At 35.4% G+C, this 12,670-nt stretch overlaps 2 protein-coding genes across 2 annotated transcripts; both read left to right on the top strand.

The window, feature by feature from the left end:
- Positions 1-1,922: 1,922 nt before the first annotated feature.
- On the top strand, positions 1,923-7,802 carry LOC149409269 (uncharacterized). The gene is made up of 4 exons (XM_089649981.1): positions 1,923-2,084; positions 2,964-3,157; positions 3,967-4,107; positions 7,768-7,802. The coding sequence occupies exons 2-4, from the start codon at positions 3,019-3,021 to the stop codon at positions 7,800-7,802; spliced, it is 315 nt and encodes a 104-aa protein (XP_089506107.1). The 5' UTR covers positions 1,923-2,084; positions 2,964-3,018.
- Positions 7,803-10,975: 3,173 nt separating this feature from the next.
- Positions 10,976-11,623, top strand: LOC149409268 (uncharacterized). Its single transcript, XM_089649980.1, has one exon. It carries the CDS (start codon positions 10,976-10,978, stop codon positions 11,621-11,623), a length of 648 nt encoding a protein of 215 aa, XP_089506106.1.
- The last annotated feature ends 1,047 nt before the right edge of the window (positions 11,624-12,670 follow it).

The following is a 12,670-nucleotide window of genomic DNA, read 5'->3' as shown; positions in this document are numbered from 1 at the left end:
ATAATGTTTGCTAACTTTACTCTTCTAATATTTATAAGATGTAAGTCACCTACAGTACGCTTGAACAGTGTGGGATCCTCATTTGAAGGAATATTCTGAAGGTATACACCTAATTTATATTGCAGTGAAACTCGCTCAAGAAGTTTTGTTTTCGCTCCCTACAAATTCTGCAGAAACTGCATAAAACGCTATTTTTTCCATACAAGAAAGTTCAAAAGTTCAGCAGTGAATTAATCCATCACCATGTCCCCTTCTTCTTCAAATATTATTAATTAATTTTATCCATGAAATTTATTAAATATGTGTACAATACTAGAATAGTGTAATCATTGGTCTCAAATTTTGTCTTTTTCTAGGTAAGACGAAGGTCATTTTAAGCTGCATTGGTCCGACGGCAGCCCTTTCTTCCAGGAAACAGAAGACGCACTTGGAGATTTTGGGGACCAGACGGCAACTGCGATATGTTAAACATTTGTATAGGTATATATATATATATACCTATACAAATAACAGACTTATCTGTAGACCTTTTTAAGGTATAAAATTCCGTAGTACATTATTTTGATATTCTCATAAGGTTTCGTCAGTGTTAGCAATGTAAGCGGCCAAAAATAATCTTTATATCGACTTTTCTCTGCTTTTTATCAATATGTGTCAATGCATGTGTTATTTATCTAAACCTTCCGGAATAAATTCTCAAAATGATGCTGAAAACCTTTACGAAATCAGTCGCAGAGTTAAGAAGAACTAAGCGCACAAACAGACAGACGAGAATGTCACTTTATTTTATACTATTTATAGAAAATGGATTCCACCATGAATTGTCAGTATCCAAAATAGAAATATTAATTACATGTTCTTAACTTCTATTTCATAATATCTTTTGTTGTTTTACAAGCTATATTTATTTATAAGCTTTTATTATGTACACGATTTTTATTTCTTATATTATGGTTTATGTATTAGGTATGATTTAAATTATACCATGTAAAAGTCAAAAGGCGTTACTATTGTTGTTCGTCTAGTCAGGGTCGGCCCTGAGCCAAATGGCGCATGGCACAAGTAAAATTTTAGCGCTCCTTGTCAAAACCAGTAGATGCCTAGGCCCTATGTAGTAGATAGGCGATCACTGTAATCAATTATATTTTGATGATTTGTATGTATGCGTAGAGTGGTTTTTATGAAAGATAATCTTACGTTGATTTAGGTATTATCACCCTTGGAAAATCAGGGCCCGAAGTGGACTGCTCTAATTGCGCCTGCACAGGGTCGGCCCTGCCTCTAATTCTTTTTTTTATTAATTGACATAATGAATATCTTTCAACACGTTGAATATGTATTTTGTGTATTCTTGTATTTGTGTGCAAGGTCAAATAAAATCCTATTAAGTTGTTGCAGTAAGACAGAAATCCTGGGTTCGAATCCTAGTTGAGACCGTTACTTTTTATGTTTCTGTGTCTTGTTCTGTTTTATGTTTGGTTTAGATATATTAGTATTATCTTCTACTTCAATGATAAATCAATGCTCAATACATCGGTTGTACTGACCCTGTTTTGTATTACTGTCCATCGTCTTTTTGAAAATAAAAAGTATTTTGATGTGTGCATAGCTGTGGGTTTTTTTTATTTTCTTTTTCCTGCATTCCAATATTTTTATTTTTAAAATATAATCTTTTTGGGCTAGTGAATGAACGATGTTAGCTGGGATCAGTTATATTGTTTATGTTTGCACTTTTTAAATGGCCTTGAGAATTCTTTATGGTCCACAATATATTTACCTGTCTGGACCAAACGACCGTTTTATCTGTGGTCGTCTGTGGTTAAGGGGGTGACAAAATGGGGCCATACAAAAAGCCCGAAGATATCGATCTAAAGCGAAACGTCGAGCTGTCACTTTGAGTTTTCGATTAAATTCGGGTTTACGACTTGCTAAAGAGTACCAAAATCAGTGAAAACGGGTTTGTCAGTCATAAACCCGCGGTACGGACGCTTGTGAGAGATACAGAGTCAGCCCCCAGACTGTCTGTTTGTGGGTGTTAATGTTATATAATATGTGTTATATGATCCTGCCCCGACTGTCTGTCTGTTAGTGTTAATATTATGTAATAAGTTTTGCCCGAGTTTAATGATAAGTTATTGGCATCGAACCATTTATTCAACCGTTTATTCTACATTCGCAATGTGTACTGTTCTTCGGGCTATGGCTGGAGATAACCACTTTAACCAAAATCCAAAATAAATGCGTATTTTGGCCGCCAAAGAGGAATAATTATTTTACCTGTCTGAAACTTTTGCATGTATCGTTTTTTTATCAATTTAAATATGCATGCATTACTGCTGATGGCATAAAACATGTCTAAGACTTCATTATTGTCTGTGTAAAACTAACCCGATTTGTTGACTCATCCTTTTTTCATCGCCAGTTGGCCAGTCGCATCCCCCGGTTTTTACTCTCTAATTCTACTTTATATCGCTTAAACTGTTGAACCCACGAAGTTAAATTTATCTTCCCGTGCTTGTGATATTTATTAGAAAGTACTTATGCTTTTATGAATCACGCATCATCGTGTAGCGGCCGTTATCGGTACACCTAATTTAACAAATCTATTGGAGTTTTGTTTGCGGAACGTTCAAACTGTTACTTAGACGTCTGCTTATAATAGTAAAAATATTTTTTAAATTAGTTTTAAATATTCTGTTAAAAGCGCATTGGCGAACTTAATAAAAGCTTTACTTTAATAAAGTATTTGCATTACTTATGGTTATAGTTATATTGAGTTATCCGACGAATCTTTCAACAGATTTTAAATGTCAACTCCAAGGTCAAGATATTCACAATATGTATATCCCTATTTCCCAATAAAAGTTTCGCATATGATATCATTGTTTTGACAAAATATTTAACCAAACAAAATGAAAAGCTCATTTAAAATAGGGTTCCGTCACAATTATATTCTGTTTCAGGTATGCATATTTGTTTGGGCTTATACCAATTACCAAAGCCTATGACAGCGGTGCCATGGATCTAGTAAATCCAGAAACTGTTTCCATCAAGACGGAACCAGGGCCCCAGGAAGAAGGTGGAGGTGAAATGGATTTAGATTTCCCAGATGTAAAGAAGGAATGTTCCCCATATGCGGAGAGTACTCAGACAGCCAGTTAGTTGCATTGCTTTTGTATAATAAATTATGTGTTATTAATTCAAGTCCATTTTGGATTGCCATGGCGACAGAACATAATATGTTTTTTAACGCTGCCCTCTTTTGCCGTAGTTATTTTAGTTTTTATCTTTGCCAGAAACAGCCAATCTACAACATTAGTTAAACTAAATAATTTTAATTTAGTTTTGTGAATACTCCACGCGTGTTCCAACTGCTCTCAAGCTCTTGGCGTAGTAGTACGTTGTGTGGCTAGAAGTCAAAAGGAGGGAATGGATATAGAGTGGTGAAAGATGGGAAGTACTTGTCATTGGAACGTGCCGCAAGAATATATTGTGAAATATCATGTATCAATCAAAAAAATTGCTTGCGCACGCTTGGATTTTATCCCGGAACCTCCAGATTACAAGTCGAGAGCCATTCCCTTTGATTACAGAAGCCGCCAATGCTCACAATAAGTGCTCGATTCCTCAAATTTTCCATTTTCTTCCTCATGAATTAAGAATACATATTTATTTATTTGTTTGTTCACGCCCAATTAGGGCTCTTACTATTATTGGAAGAAAACAACATTTCGTCAACTTATAAAAAACTACATAATTCAGGTGCTCTAAAGCAAATGCTTATTCCTTCCCAAGCGGACATCTGGGGTTGTCCTTATTAATTTGATTAAATTAACCTTGAACTCTCTTCATCTCATTTTCAATTCTGCAGGATTAATCAATGGTGTATTTTATCGTAAATATTATAATTTGAAAACTTGTGTTGTTTAACATCGATTATCAATCTATGTACATGTTTTTTTATAGCTTACATTAATGTGGAGACTGTTACCGTTAAGGCGGAACTCGGATGCCGAGAAGATAGTTATGGGGAACTTCCTTGTATGGAAATTGACATAGACCTGCCGGATGTCAAAAAGGAATGCTTAGAACGAATCTACCTGTCCGGTATAAACAATTTCCTTCCTAAAATTTTACATTTTCTGCCATCGTAATTTGTTAATTTTTTTTAATCTATTTTAGTGCTTTATTGTGGTAAGTGTAGATATTTAGTCGAATAAAGCTTTTATAATCATATTATTTTTTTTCCACAGATATCAAGACGCATCCTGTGGAAAAACAATTATTTTGTCCTAATTCTATCTTCTCCCTTTCTAATAAGTCGAATTTAAATAGGCACCTATGCAACCCTACAGGAAAAAAACATTTTCCATGTTCCGAGTGCAACTATACATGTTCTCGAAAGGGCCATCTGACGATCCACATGCTGACTCACAGTGGTGAAAAACCTTTTTCATGTTCCGAGTGCAACTATTCATGTTCTCGAAAGGACCATCTGACGAGTCACATGCTGACTCACAGTGGAGAAAAACCTTTTTCATGTTCCGAGTGCAACTATTCATGTTCTCGAAAGGTCTATCTAAAGAGGCACATGCTGACTCACAGTGGCGAAAAACCTTTTTCTTGTTCCGAGTGCAACTATTCATGTTCTCGAAAGGGCAAACTGGCGATCCACATGCTGACTCACAGTGGTGAAAAACCTTTTTCATGTTCCGAGTGCAACTATACATGTTCTCGAAAGGGCCATCTGACGATCCACATGCTGACTCACAGTGGTGAAAAACCTTTTTCATGTTACGAGTGCAACTATTCATGTTCTCGAAAGGACCATCTGACGAGTCACATGCTGACTCACAGTGGAGAAAAACCTTTTTCATGTTCCGAGTGCAACTATTCATGTTCTCGAAAGGTCTATCTAAAGAGGCACATGCTGACTCACAGTGGCGAAAAACCTTTTTCTTGTTCCGAGTGCAACTATTCATGTTCTCGAAAGGGCTATCTACCGAGGCACATGCTAACTCACAGTGGAGAAAAACCTTTTACATGTTCCAAATGCAATTACTCATGTTCTCAAAAGGGCTCTCTGACGATCCACATGCTGACTCACAGTGGAGAAAAACCTTTTTCATGTTCCGAGTGCAACTATTCATGTTCTCGAAAGGTCTATCTAAAGAGGCACATGCTGACTCACAGTGGCGAAAAACCTTTTTCTTGTTCCGAGTGCAACTATTCATGTTCTCGAAAGGGCAAACTGGCGATCCACATGCTGACTCACAGTGGTGAAATACCTTTTTCATGTTCCGAGTGCAACTATTCATGTTCTCGAAAGTACAATCTGACAAGCCACATGCTAACTCACAGTGGAGAAAAACCCTTTTCATGTTCCGAGTGCAACTATTCATTTTCTCGTAAGGGCCAACTGACGATCCACATGCTGACTCACAGTGGAGAAAAACCTTTTTCATGTTCCGAGTGCAACTATTCATGTTCTTGAAAGAACAATCTGACAAGCCACATGCTAACTCACAGTGGAGAAAAACCCTTTTCATGTTCCGAGTGCAACTATTCATTTTCTCGTAAGGGCCAACTGACGATCCACATGCTGACTCACAGTGGAGAAAACCCTTTTTCATGTTCCGAGTGTAACTATTCATGTTCTCGAAAGGGCCAACTGACGATCCACATGCTGACTCACAGTGGTGAAAAACCATTTTCATGTTCTTAGTGCAAATATACATTTTCTCAGAAGAGCTATCTGACAAGACACATGCTGACCCACCGTTAAAGAAAACCTTTGTCTCGTCTCGAGTGAATATAATATTTATCTTTTGTGACGAGCCACATGCTGACTTACAATTAAATTTGATCGCTCGTCACGGAACCCCGGGCATCATCACCACGGACCATGGTCGTCAGTTCGAGAGTTGTCTCTTCAAAAAACTCGCAGAAAAGTTTGGCATCAAACACAACAGAACTACTGCGTATCACCTACAGGCGAACGAGATAATAGAGAGATGGCATCGCACGCTCAAGGCATCCCTCATGACATGTGGTGACCGGAACTGGATCAAAAATCTCCCCCTTATATTGCTCTGGTTGAGAGCGACTGTTCGAAGAACTAAAAAGGTTCGCCTGCTGAACTCACCTATGGTGGAACACTAAGGCTACCTTGCGATTTCCTCACTGAAACCCCCCGTGAGGAACCCGACACGTACGTAGGACGTCTATAAAGGAAGTTCGAGCATATTAAATCGACTCCTGCCAGCAAACACAGTACTAGAATTTTTTTCGTACACAAAGACCTACCTGTCACCACGCACGTATTCCTGAGAACGGATAGTGTAAGAAAACATCTACAGAATCCATATGAAGGTCCTTACAAGGTAGAAGAGCGCGACGACAAAACATTGGTCATTTCAATAAGAGGCAAACCTAAACGCGTCTCCATAGACAGACTCAAGCCTGCTTTCGTTCCGGTCGAAGAAAATATCACTCTGGACACACCTGTCGCTGTCACACCTGTAACCAAGACGACAACTCGCTCAGGTCGGCAAGTACATTTTCCAAAGCGATTTGGATCGGAATATGCACGAAAAGACATTTCTATTTGGCATTTTTTTATAACTCATGATAGTAATTAATTTATAAATTTCGCCTAGCTTTCTCTTGCAAACAATATTCTTAAAGTATATCTTTTTTTCTTAAAAAATACTGCAAATCAAACATTATTAAATTTACACATTTTTGATTGAAATTTGACTTTTATATTGTTTGTTATCAAATGATAGAATCTAAAACTTAGATAATTATTATGTTTTTTTTTTTTTTTTTTTTTTAATAATAATTCTTTATTGACTGAAAATTTTTAATTTTTTTTTTTGACAATGTATAGATAGTCCCACGAAGCTGCCACATGGCTGCTTGTCTGCAGGTTCTATCTCAATATACAATTATAACACAATATAAGTCTCCCGTTATATAAAATAAATAACAGACTCTTACATACAATCATAGAACTCACTAAAGCGTCCCAAGTACACTAACACTTTAAATGACAATACGATAACGTACATTCAAAAGTACAAGACAATATATCACACAGATAACACACATTCAAAAATAAGACATATACTATAACACACATTGAAAGTGAATAATATCGTACTGTAGCACAATGTAATAGAATTATAATTCTAGTTAACTAAGTGAAAAAGGTTTTTTTTTTTTTTTTTTTTCTGGAAATCAAAAGCTTGTTAGTGAAAAAATAAAAAAAATAGTTACATTCATTTATATTAGAATTAAAACTTTCAAATAATGTCTTTCCTTTTCTTATTTGTTTGCTTTATTTTTTATAGATATATATATAGATTTTTCATTTATAAGCCACACCTTTACAGTTTTCATGCTTAAACTCTTATTTTCTGAAAAAACAAATTTATTTTTGAGCTTATTAAAAATCACTGGTACACAGTACTCCAGCGTTCGGCTTCCATACTTATTTGTTATTTTAGGTATTTTCAGCCCTTTTTTTTCTGTAAGACGTGTGCTGTGGCTATGTACCAGTGGTTTTTTATAAGTACTATTGCCCCAGTTATCTTTAATGGTAAGGAACCATTATAAACCTTTTATAGGGAGCAGGCCCTCAGAACAATATAAGAATTGCACATTATGTCTTTGTCTATACATATTAGGTGATACAATTTTTTTATGATAGAGGTTTGCAAATTTTGAACATACTTAATATATGTCATGCTTGTATTTCCCCAGCTTCTAATTCCATATCTAAGAATAGATTCTACTAATGAGAAATATACTAGTTTGAGTGTGCTATGAGGCAAAACAAATTTTAATTTATAGAAACTGTTTGCTAGAGCTCTTAGCTGGTTACATATTTTAGTAACTTGCTTATCCCATTTAAATGTGTTATCTACTTTTAATCCCAGATAAGTATACTCGTTGACAAAATCAATTTTCTCACATTGGCAGCTAGATATTATTTTTCTATGGATGCATTCAAAGTTATGTGCGGTTAGTTTGGGAATATTCCACATTTTCAAACTTGGTGATCTGATATACATGCATTTTGTTTTCTTTACATTTATAACCAATCCTACATCGTGTGCCCATTTTAGCAGTTCATCGAAGTCGGTTTGCAATTCTTGAATCGCTATTTGAGGATTTTCATTAGATACTACAAGTGCGGTGTCATCTGCGAAAATGAATCTGCGCGCTTTTCTAAATAGTTTCGACATAGCTATGACATATATAATATATAATTTTGGACCCGAAATTGACCCCTGTGGGACACCAGACCTTACAAATTTAGATTTACTCATCTCATTCAATATTTTTACCCTCATTTTTCTATTTGATAAGTAGTTATTAAAAAAAGTTAGCAGTTTACCACGGATTCCAATAATTTGTAGAAATTTTATTATTTGTTTATTTTTTTTGTTACATACATGGTTTTAAAATACAAATTATGTTTTTTACATACATATTAAAAAAAGAAAGAAACAATGCGAATTACAGAAAAGTATATGTACACATGCACATATGTATACATATATAGTGTATTACACACCATACATAACATACACACACAATACACGTACACACACACGAGTTCATAAACAGCATATACATAAAAATAATAATATGCATAAATGTATGATAGCAAAAAAATCCCACATAGGCATCGCCAGTTCGTGGGTATACTTGTGTTTCTTTAAGGCAGTTCAGTTAAAATTACTCTAAATATACATATTTTATCTTTGTAGAAAATTGAAAAGAAAAGAATGAAAATATTTATAGTAAAATCATTATTTACTGTATTTACGGGATTAAATATGAAAAATAAAAGTTAATAAGGATTTGTTAAAAGTTAATAGAGATTAAGATCAGATGTTACAGCAGGTAAATATTAATATCTATGGTATTTATCCAAGACTTTATTACATTTTTATGTTTCCTGTAGGATGATATATTTTCACATTTGATTTCTGTATTGGTATAGAGTGCATTATAAATTTTTGGTGTAATAAAATAAGCATGTCTTTGCGCAAGCCTTGTTTTGCACAGTGGAACTTTAAATACATTATTTACCCTATTACTAGACCGATTTTCATTTTTTATAAAAAGAAAATTTCGAGCAAATATATATTTTAAACATTGTGTACAGTAAATTTTTCTTATCTCTAACAATTTAGCCTCTTCGAATAATTGCAAGGAGGGGTAGGTCATATCTTTATGCAACATTATTTTTAGTATTAGTTTTTGTGTTATTTCTAGTGGCTTAATATGGGTGTTATAAATCCCCCCCCATGCAATTATTCCATAAGATACTGATGATTGCACCAATGCATGATACACCAATTTGATTCTTTTGATATCTACTATGTTATTTAAACGTTTAAAAATATAAGTTAAATATCTAAGTTTATTTACAAGCTTTTCTACGTGATTTGTCCATTTGAGTTGGCTGTCTATTATAATTCCTAAATATTTAACTGTATTCCCCGATTTCATTTCTGTACAGTTAGTGCATAAGACAGGATTGCAAGTATTTTTGTGAAACCTTATACTTAGATGAGTTAAGGGTGCCGCTTTTTTGGTATTATAAAAAGGAATATATATAGTTTTTTCACAGTTCAGAGTTAGAAGGTTTTGATTGAGCCATTCTTTGACAATAATTGTGCACTTATTTGCATTTTTAGAGACCTCGTCCCAGGATTTACCATGAACTGTGATTGCAGTATCGTCAGCATACGAGAAAAGTTTTCCCGGAATACTAATATTACATAGGTCATTAATATAAATTAGAAACAAAAGCGGACCTATAACTGTTCCTTGTGGAACCCCATGTCTCATAGATGCTGGTTTACTAATATTTACGCCAATTTTTATGGATTGTCTGCGATCAAGTAAATAATTTGTTAAAAGTGACAGACAATTATTTTTGATTCCCATATTATTAAGTTTTCCAAGCAGTTTATTATGATTGACGGTATCAAAAGCCTTTTTTAGGTCTAAGAATATTGTTAAACTTTTCATATTCGAATCTAGATTGGTGTATAATTTTTTTGTTAGATTAAATAAAGCATCATCAGTACTAAGACCTGATCTGAAACCATATTGGTTTGGTGACAAGAGTGCATTAGATTCTAGAAACTCTAGTACTTGTATCTTTATGATTTTTTCTAATATCTTTGCAAGTTGGGATATCAGCGATATTGGTCTGTAGTTGTCAAGTTTAGAGATCGATCCAGATTTATGTATGGGTACAATAATTGAGAGTTTAAATGCATTTGGGAAAATGTTTTTTTCAAGGCAGGAATTAAAAATGTGTTGTAAGGGCATAACATAACAGATTACAGTGTCACACACACGTCATTTTTCGCTCTCTTAAAATAATTGCTTTCCTACAGTTAAAACATCAAATTGTATCATTGAACCTCGCAAAATTTTTCAGTGAACTCACATAAAATTGACTCTTATATAATCTCTACAGTGTTAATGTTAATTTGCTGTGAAACCAATATTATAAAGTCCAGTAAGGTGCAGTTCCGCGTAGCCATATTTAATACTACCTACTAGAGGCAGTGCAGTGCCGTGCGTGCTCTGACAGACATACATACTCAACTATATATCCACTTCATCGCCGGTGCCCGACAATCCAGAGGTGCCCAACCTTTTCAACATGAACTGTTCTAAGTGCCAACTAACTATTACCGACGGCATCACGTGTTACTCCTGCAGTAAGCAGTTTCATTACGAATGCGGAGGAACATCTGAAACTACATTCAGAAAGGCTAATAACGAGAAAAGAAGAAGCTGGCGCTGCACTGCATGCAAACCTTCACTCCAATCATCCGCTACGTCAACCAACCCAATAGAAGATGTAATGGTAGAAATAAAAAAAATATCTTCTGAACTTGCCTCTCTCAAAACACTTAATAAGCAAGTCAAGGAAGACATGTCAGAACTGAAAAAATCTGTGGACTTCAACAACTCAAAATTGGATGACTTTTCCAATAGATTCCAAGCTTTCGAACAGTCAATGAGCAAAGTAGACTTTTTGGAACAAGAAGTTTCCTCCCTTAAATCGACCATCAAACGAATACAAGAAGATTCCAACAAAAGGGAGCAATGGATGAGACTACAGAATGTCGAAATAAAAGGAATACCTCAAGATAACAATGAAAACATTCCAAACATTCTATCAGAGATGGCAAACAAACTTGGCTTACACAACTTTAAAACTAACGAAATTGAGTTCGCCACCAGAGTCTCGGCGAAAGACCCACTTCATTCCAAATTAATCAAACCAATAATTGTTAAATTTACCACCCGCTCGCGTAAAAATGAATTCATCACCGAAATTCGACGAAGGAAAGGAATAAGCACGAAGGACCTGAATTACCCTGGTGACGATAGAAAAATCTATGTCAACGACCATCTGACTAGTTCTAACAAAAACCTCCTTTTTCGGGCCAAGGGTATTGCCAAGGAGAAGGGATTCCAGTTCACGTGGATAAAAAACACCCGGATATTTGTGAGAAAAAATCCCACTTCGCCTCCCATACCAATTTTCAAGGAAGAGGACCTAAAGAAAATAGCCTGAGTCGATCTGCATTCTCTTCGCGTCGTAAAATGGATTTTTCATATACTCATGTGTCTCCCCATACATTTCCCCCCTCCTTTTATCCACTCCTATTACACTCACCCTCCCTCTACCATTTCACCCTCTCCCACAAACTTTCTAATTCTTTTCTAAATCAGTCAACACTTCTCAAGAACCAACCTGGAATACATTTTACCGCATGTTGGCGACCCCCTGCACTCCCGACAATCAGACCTACTCGACGGACAATCGCGGTCTCACACACACTAATTATATTCTCCGCCGTGGTAAGCAAATTACCGTATACTCATTTGTCAACAAATATTTCACTCAAATATAAACTGAATAGTATTATTAACCGCTCTTACCTCAAATATGGATATCTACCTCCATCTAATTATATCAACATCAGAATAATATTATCACTAGCCGAGCCAGAGATGCGTATTACAAGATTTTTATACCATTATTATTTTAAACTACTTTATGCACCCATACCAAGAAATTATTGTGTTAGATGTACTTACTTTGTAAAACTGCATGACCACTATAACCGAACTCACTTATTGAAGTTATCATTTATATGTATAACTTACCGCCTACTCACTAATATTTATTCGAATACTCCCCATGTCTTTAGCAATATATCACCAGAACTGTAGAGGTCTTCGTACCAAGACTACGACGATCCTTCAAAATACCTTTTCAAACGATTACGATTTAATTGCCCTCACAGAATCATGGCTCACCAAAGGTATCAGAGACGAAGAACTTTTCGATCCTCGATACTATGTATATCGTAGAGACCGCGATTACGCTTCCACCGGTCAGCGTCTTGGCGGTGGTGTAGTGATAGCTATTAAACAGGAGCTGATCAGCGTCGCCAGACCAGAATGGACTTCTTGTGCTGAAGACATTTGGGTCACCATTCGCACCAATACTACACCTCACAGTTTGGTCCATATATGTTGCGTGTACATCCCCGGAGGGACTCAACATCAATATTTAATCGAAAATTTCCTGAACATGTTATCAGACGTAGTATCA

The sequence above is a fragment of the Hesperophylax consimilis genome, unplaced genomic scaffold (assembly GCF_061612785.1).
Source record: "Hesperophylax consimilis isolate HC1 unplaced genomic scaffold, BYU_Hcon_1.0 scaffold_32, whole genome shotgun sequence".
NCBI classification, from domain to species: Eukaryota; Metazoa; Arthropoda; class Insecta; order Trichoptera; family Limnephilidae; genus Hesperophylax; species Hesperophylax consimilis.
Note: the sequence above shows the minus strand (reverse complement) of the source record. Positions and strands in the feature narration are given on the sequence as shown.

Excerpts from the sequence above, each read along its gene's own strand:
- LOC149409268 (XM_089649980.1), top strand. The coding sequence starts at position 10,976 with ATGTCAGAACTGAAAAAATCTGTGGACTTCAACAACTCAAAATTGGAT.
- LOC149409269 (XM_089649981.1), top strand. The coding sequence starts at position 3,019 with ATGGATCTAGTAAATCCAGAAACTGTTTCCATCAAGACGGAACCAGGG. Across the intron at positions 3,158-3,966 it reads GGAGAGTACTCAGACAGCCA|CTTACATTAATGTGGAGACT; the intron begins GTTAGTTGCATT and ends GTTTTTTTATAG. Across the intron at positions 4,108-7,767 it reads AGAACGAATCTACCTGTCCG|CTTCTAATTCCATATCTAAG; the intron begins GTATAAACAATT and ends GTATTTCCCCAG.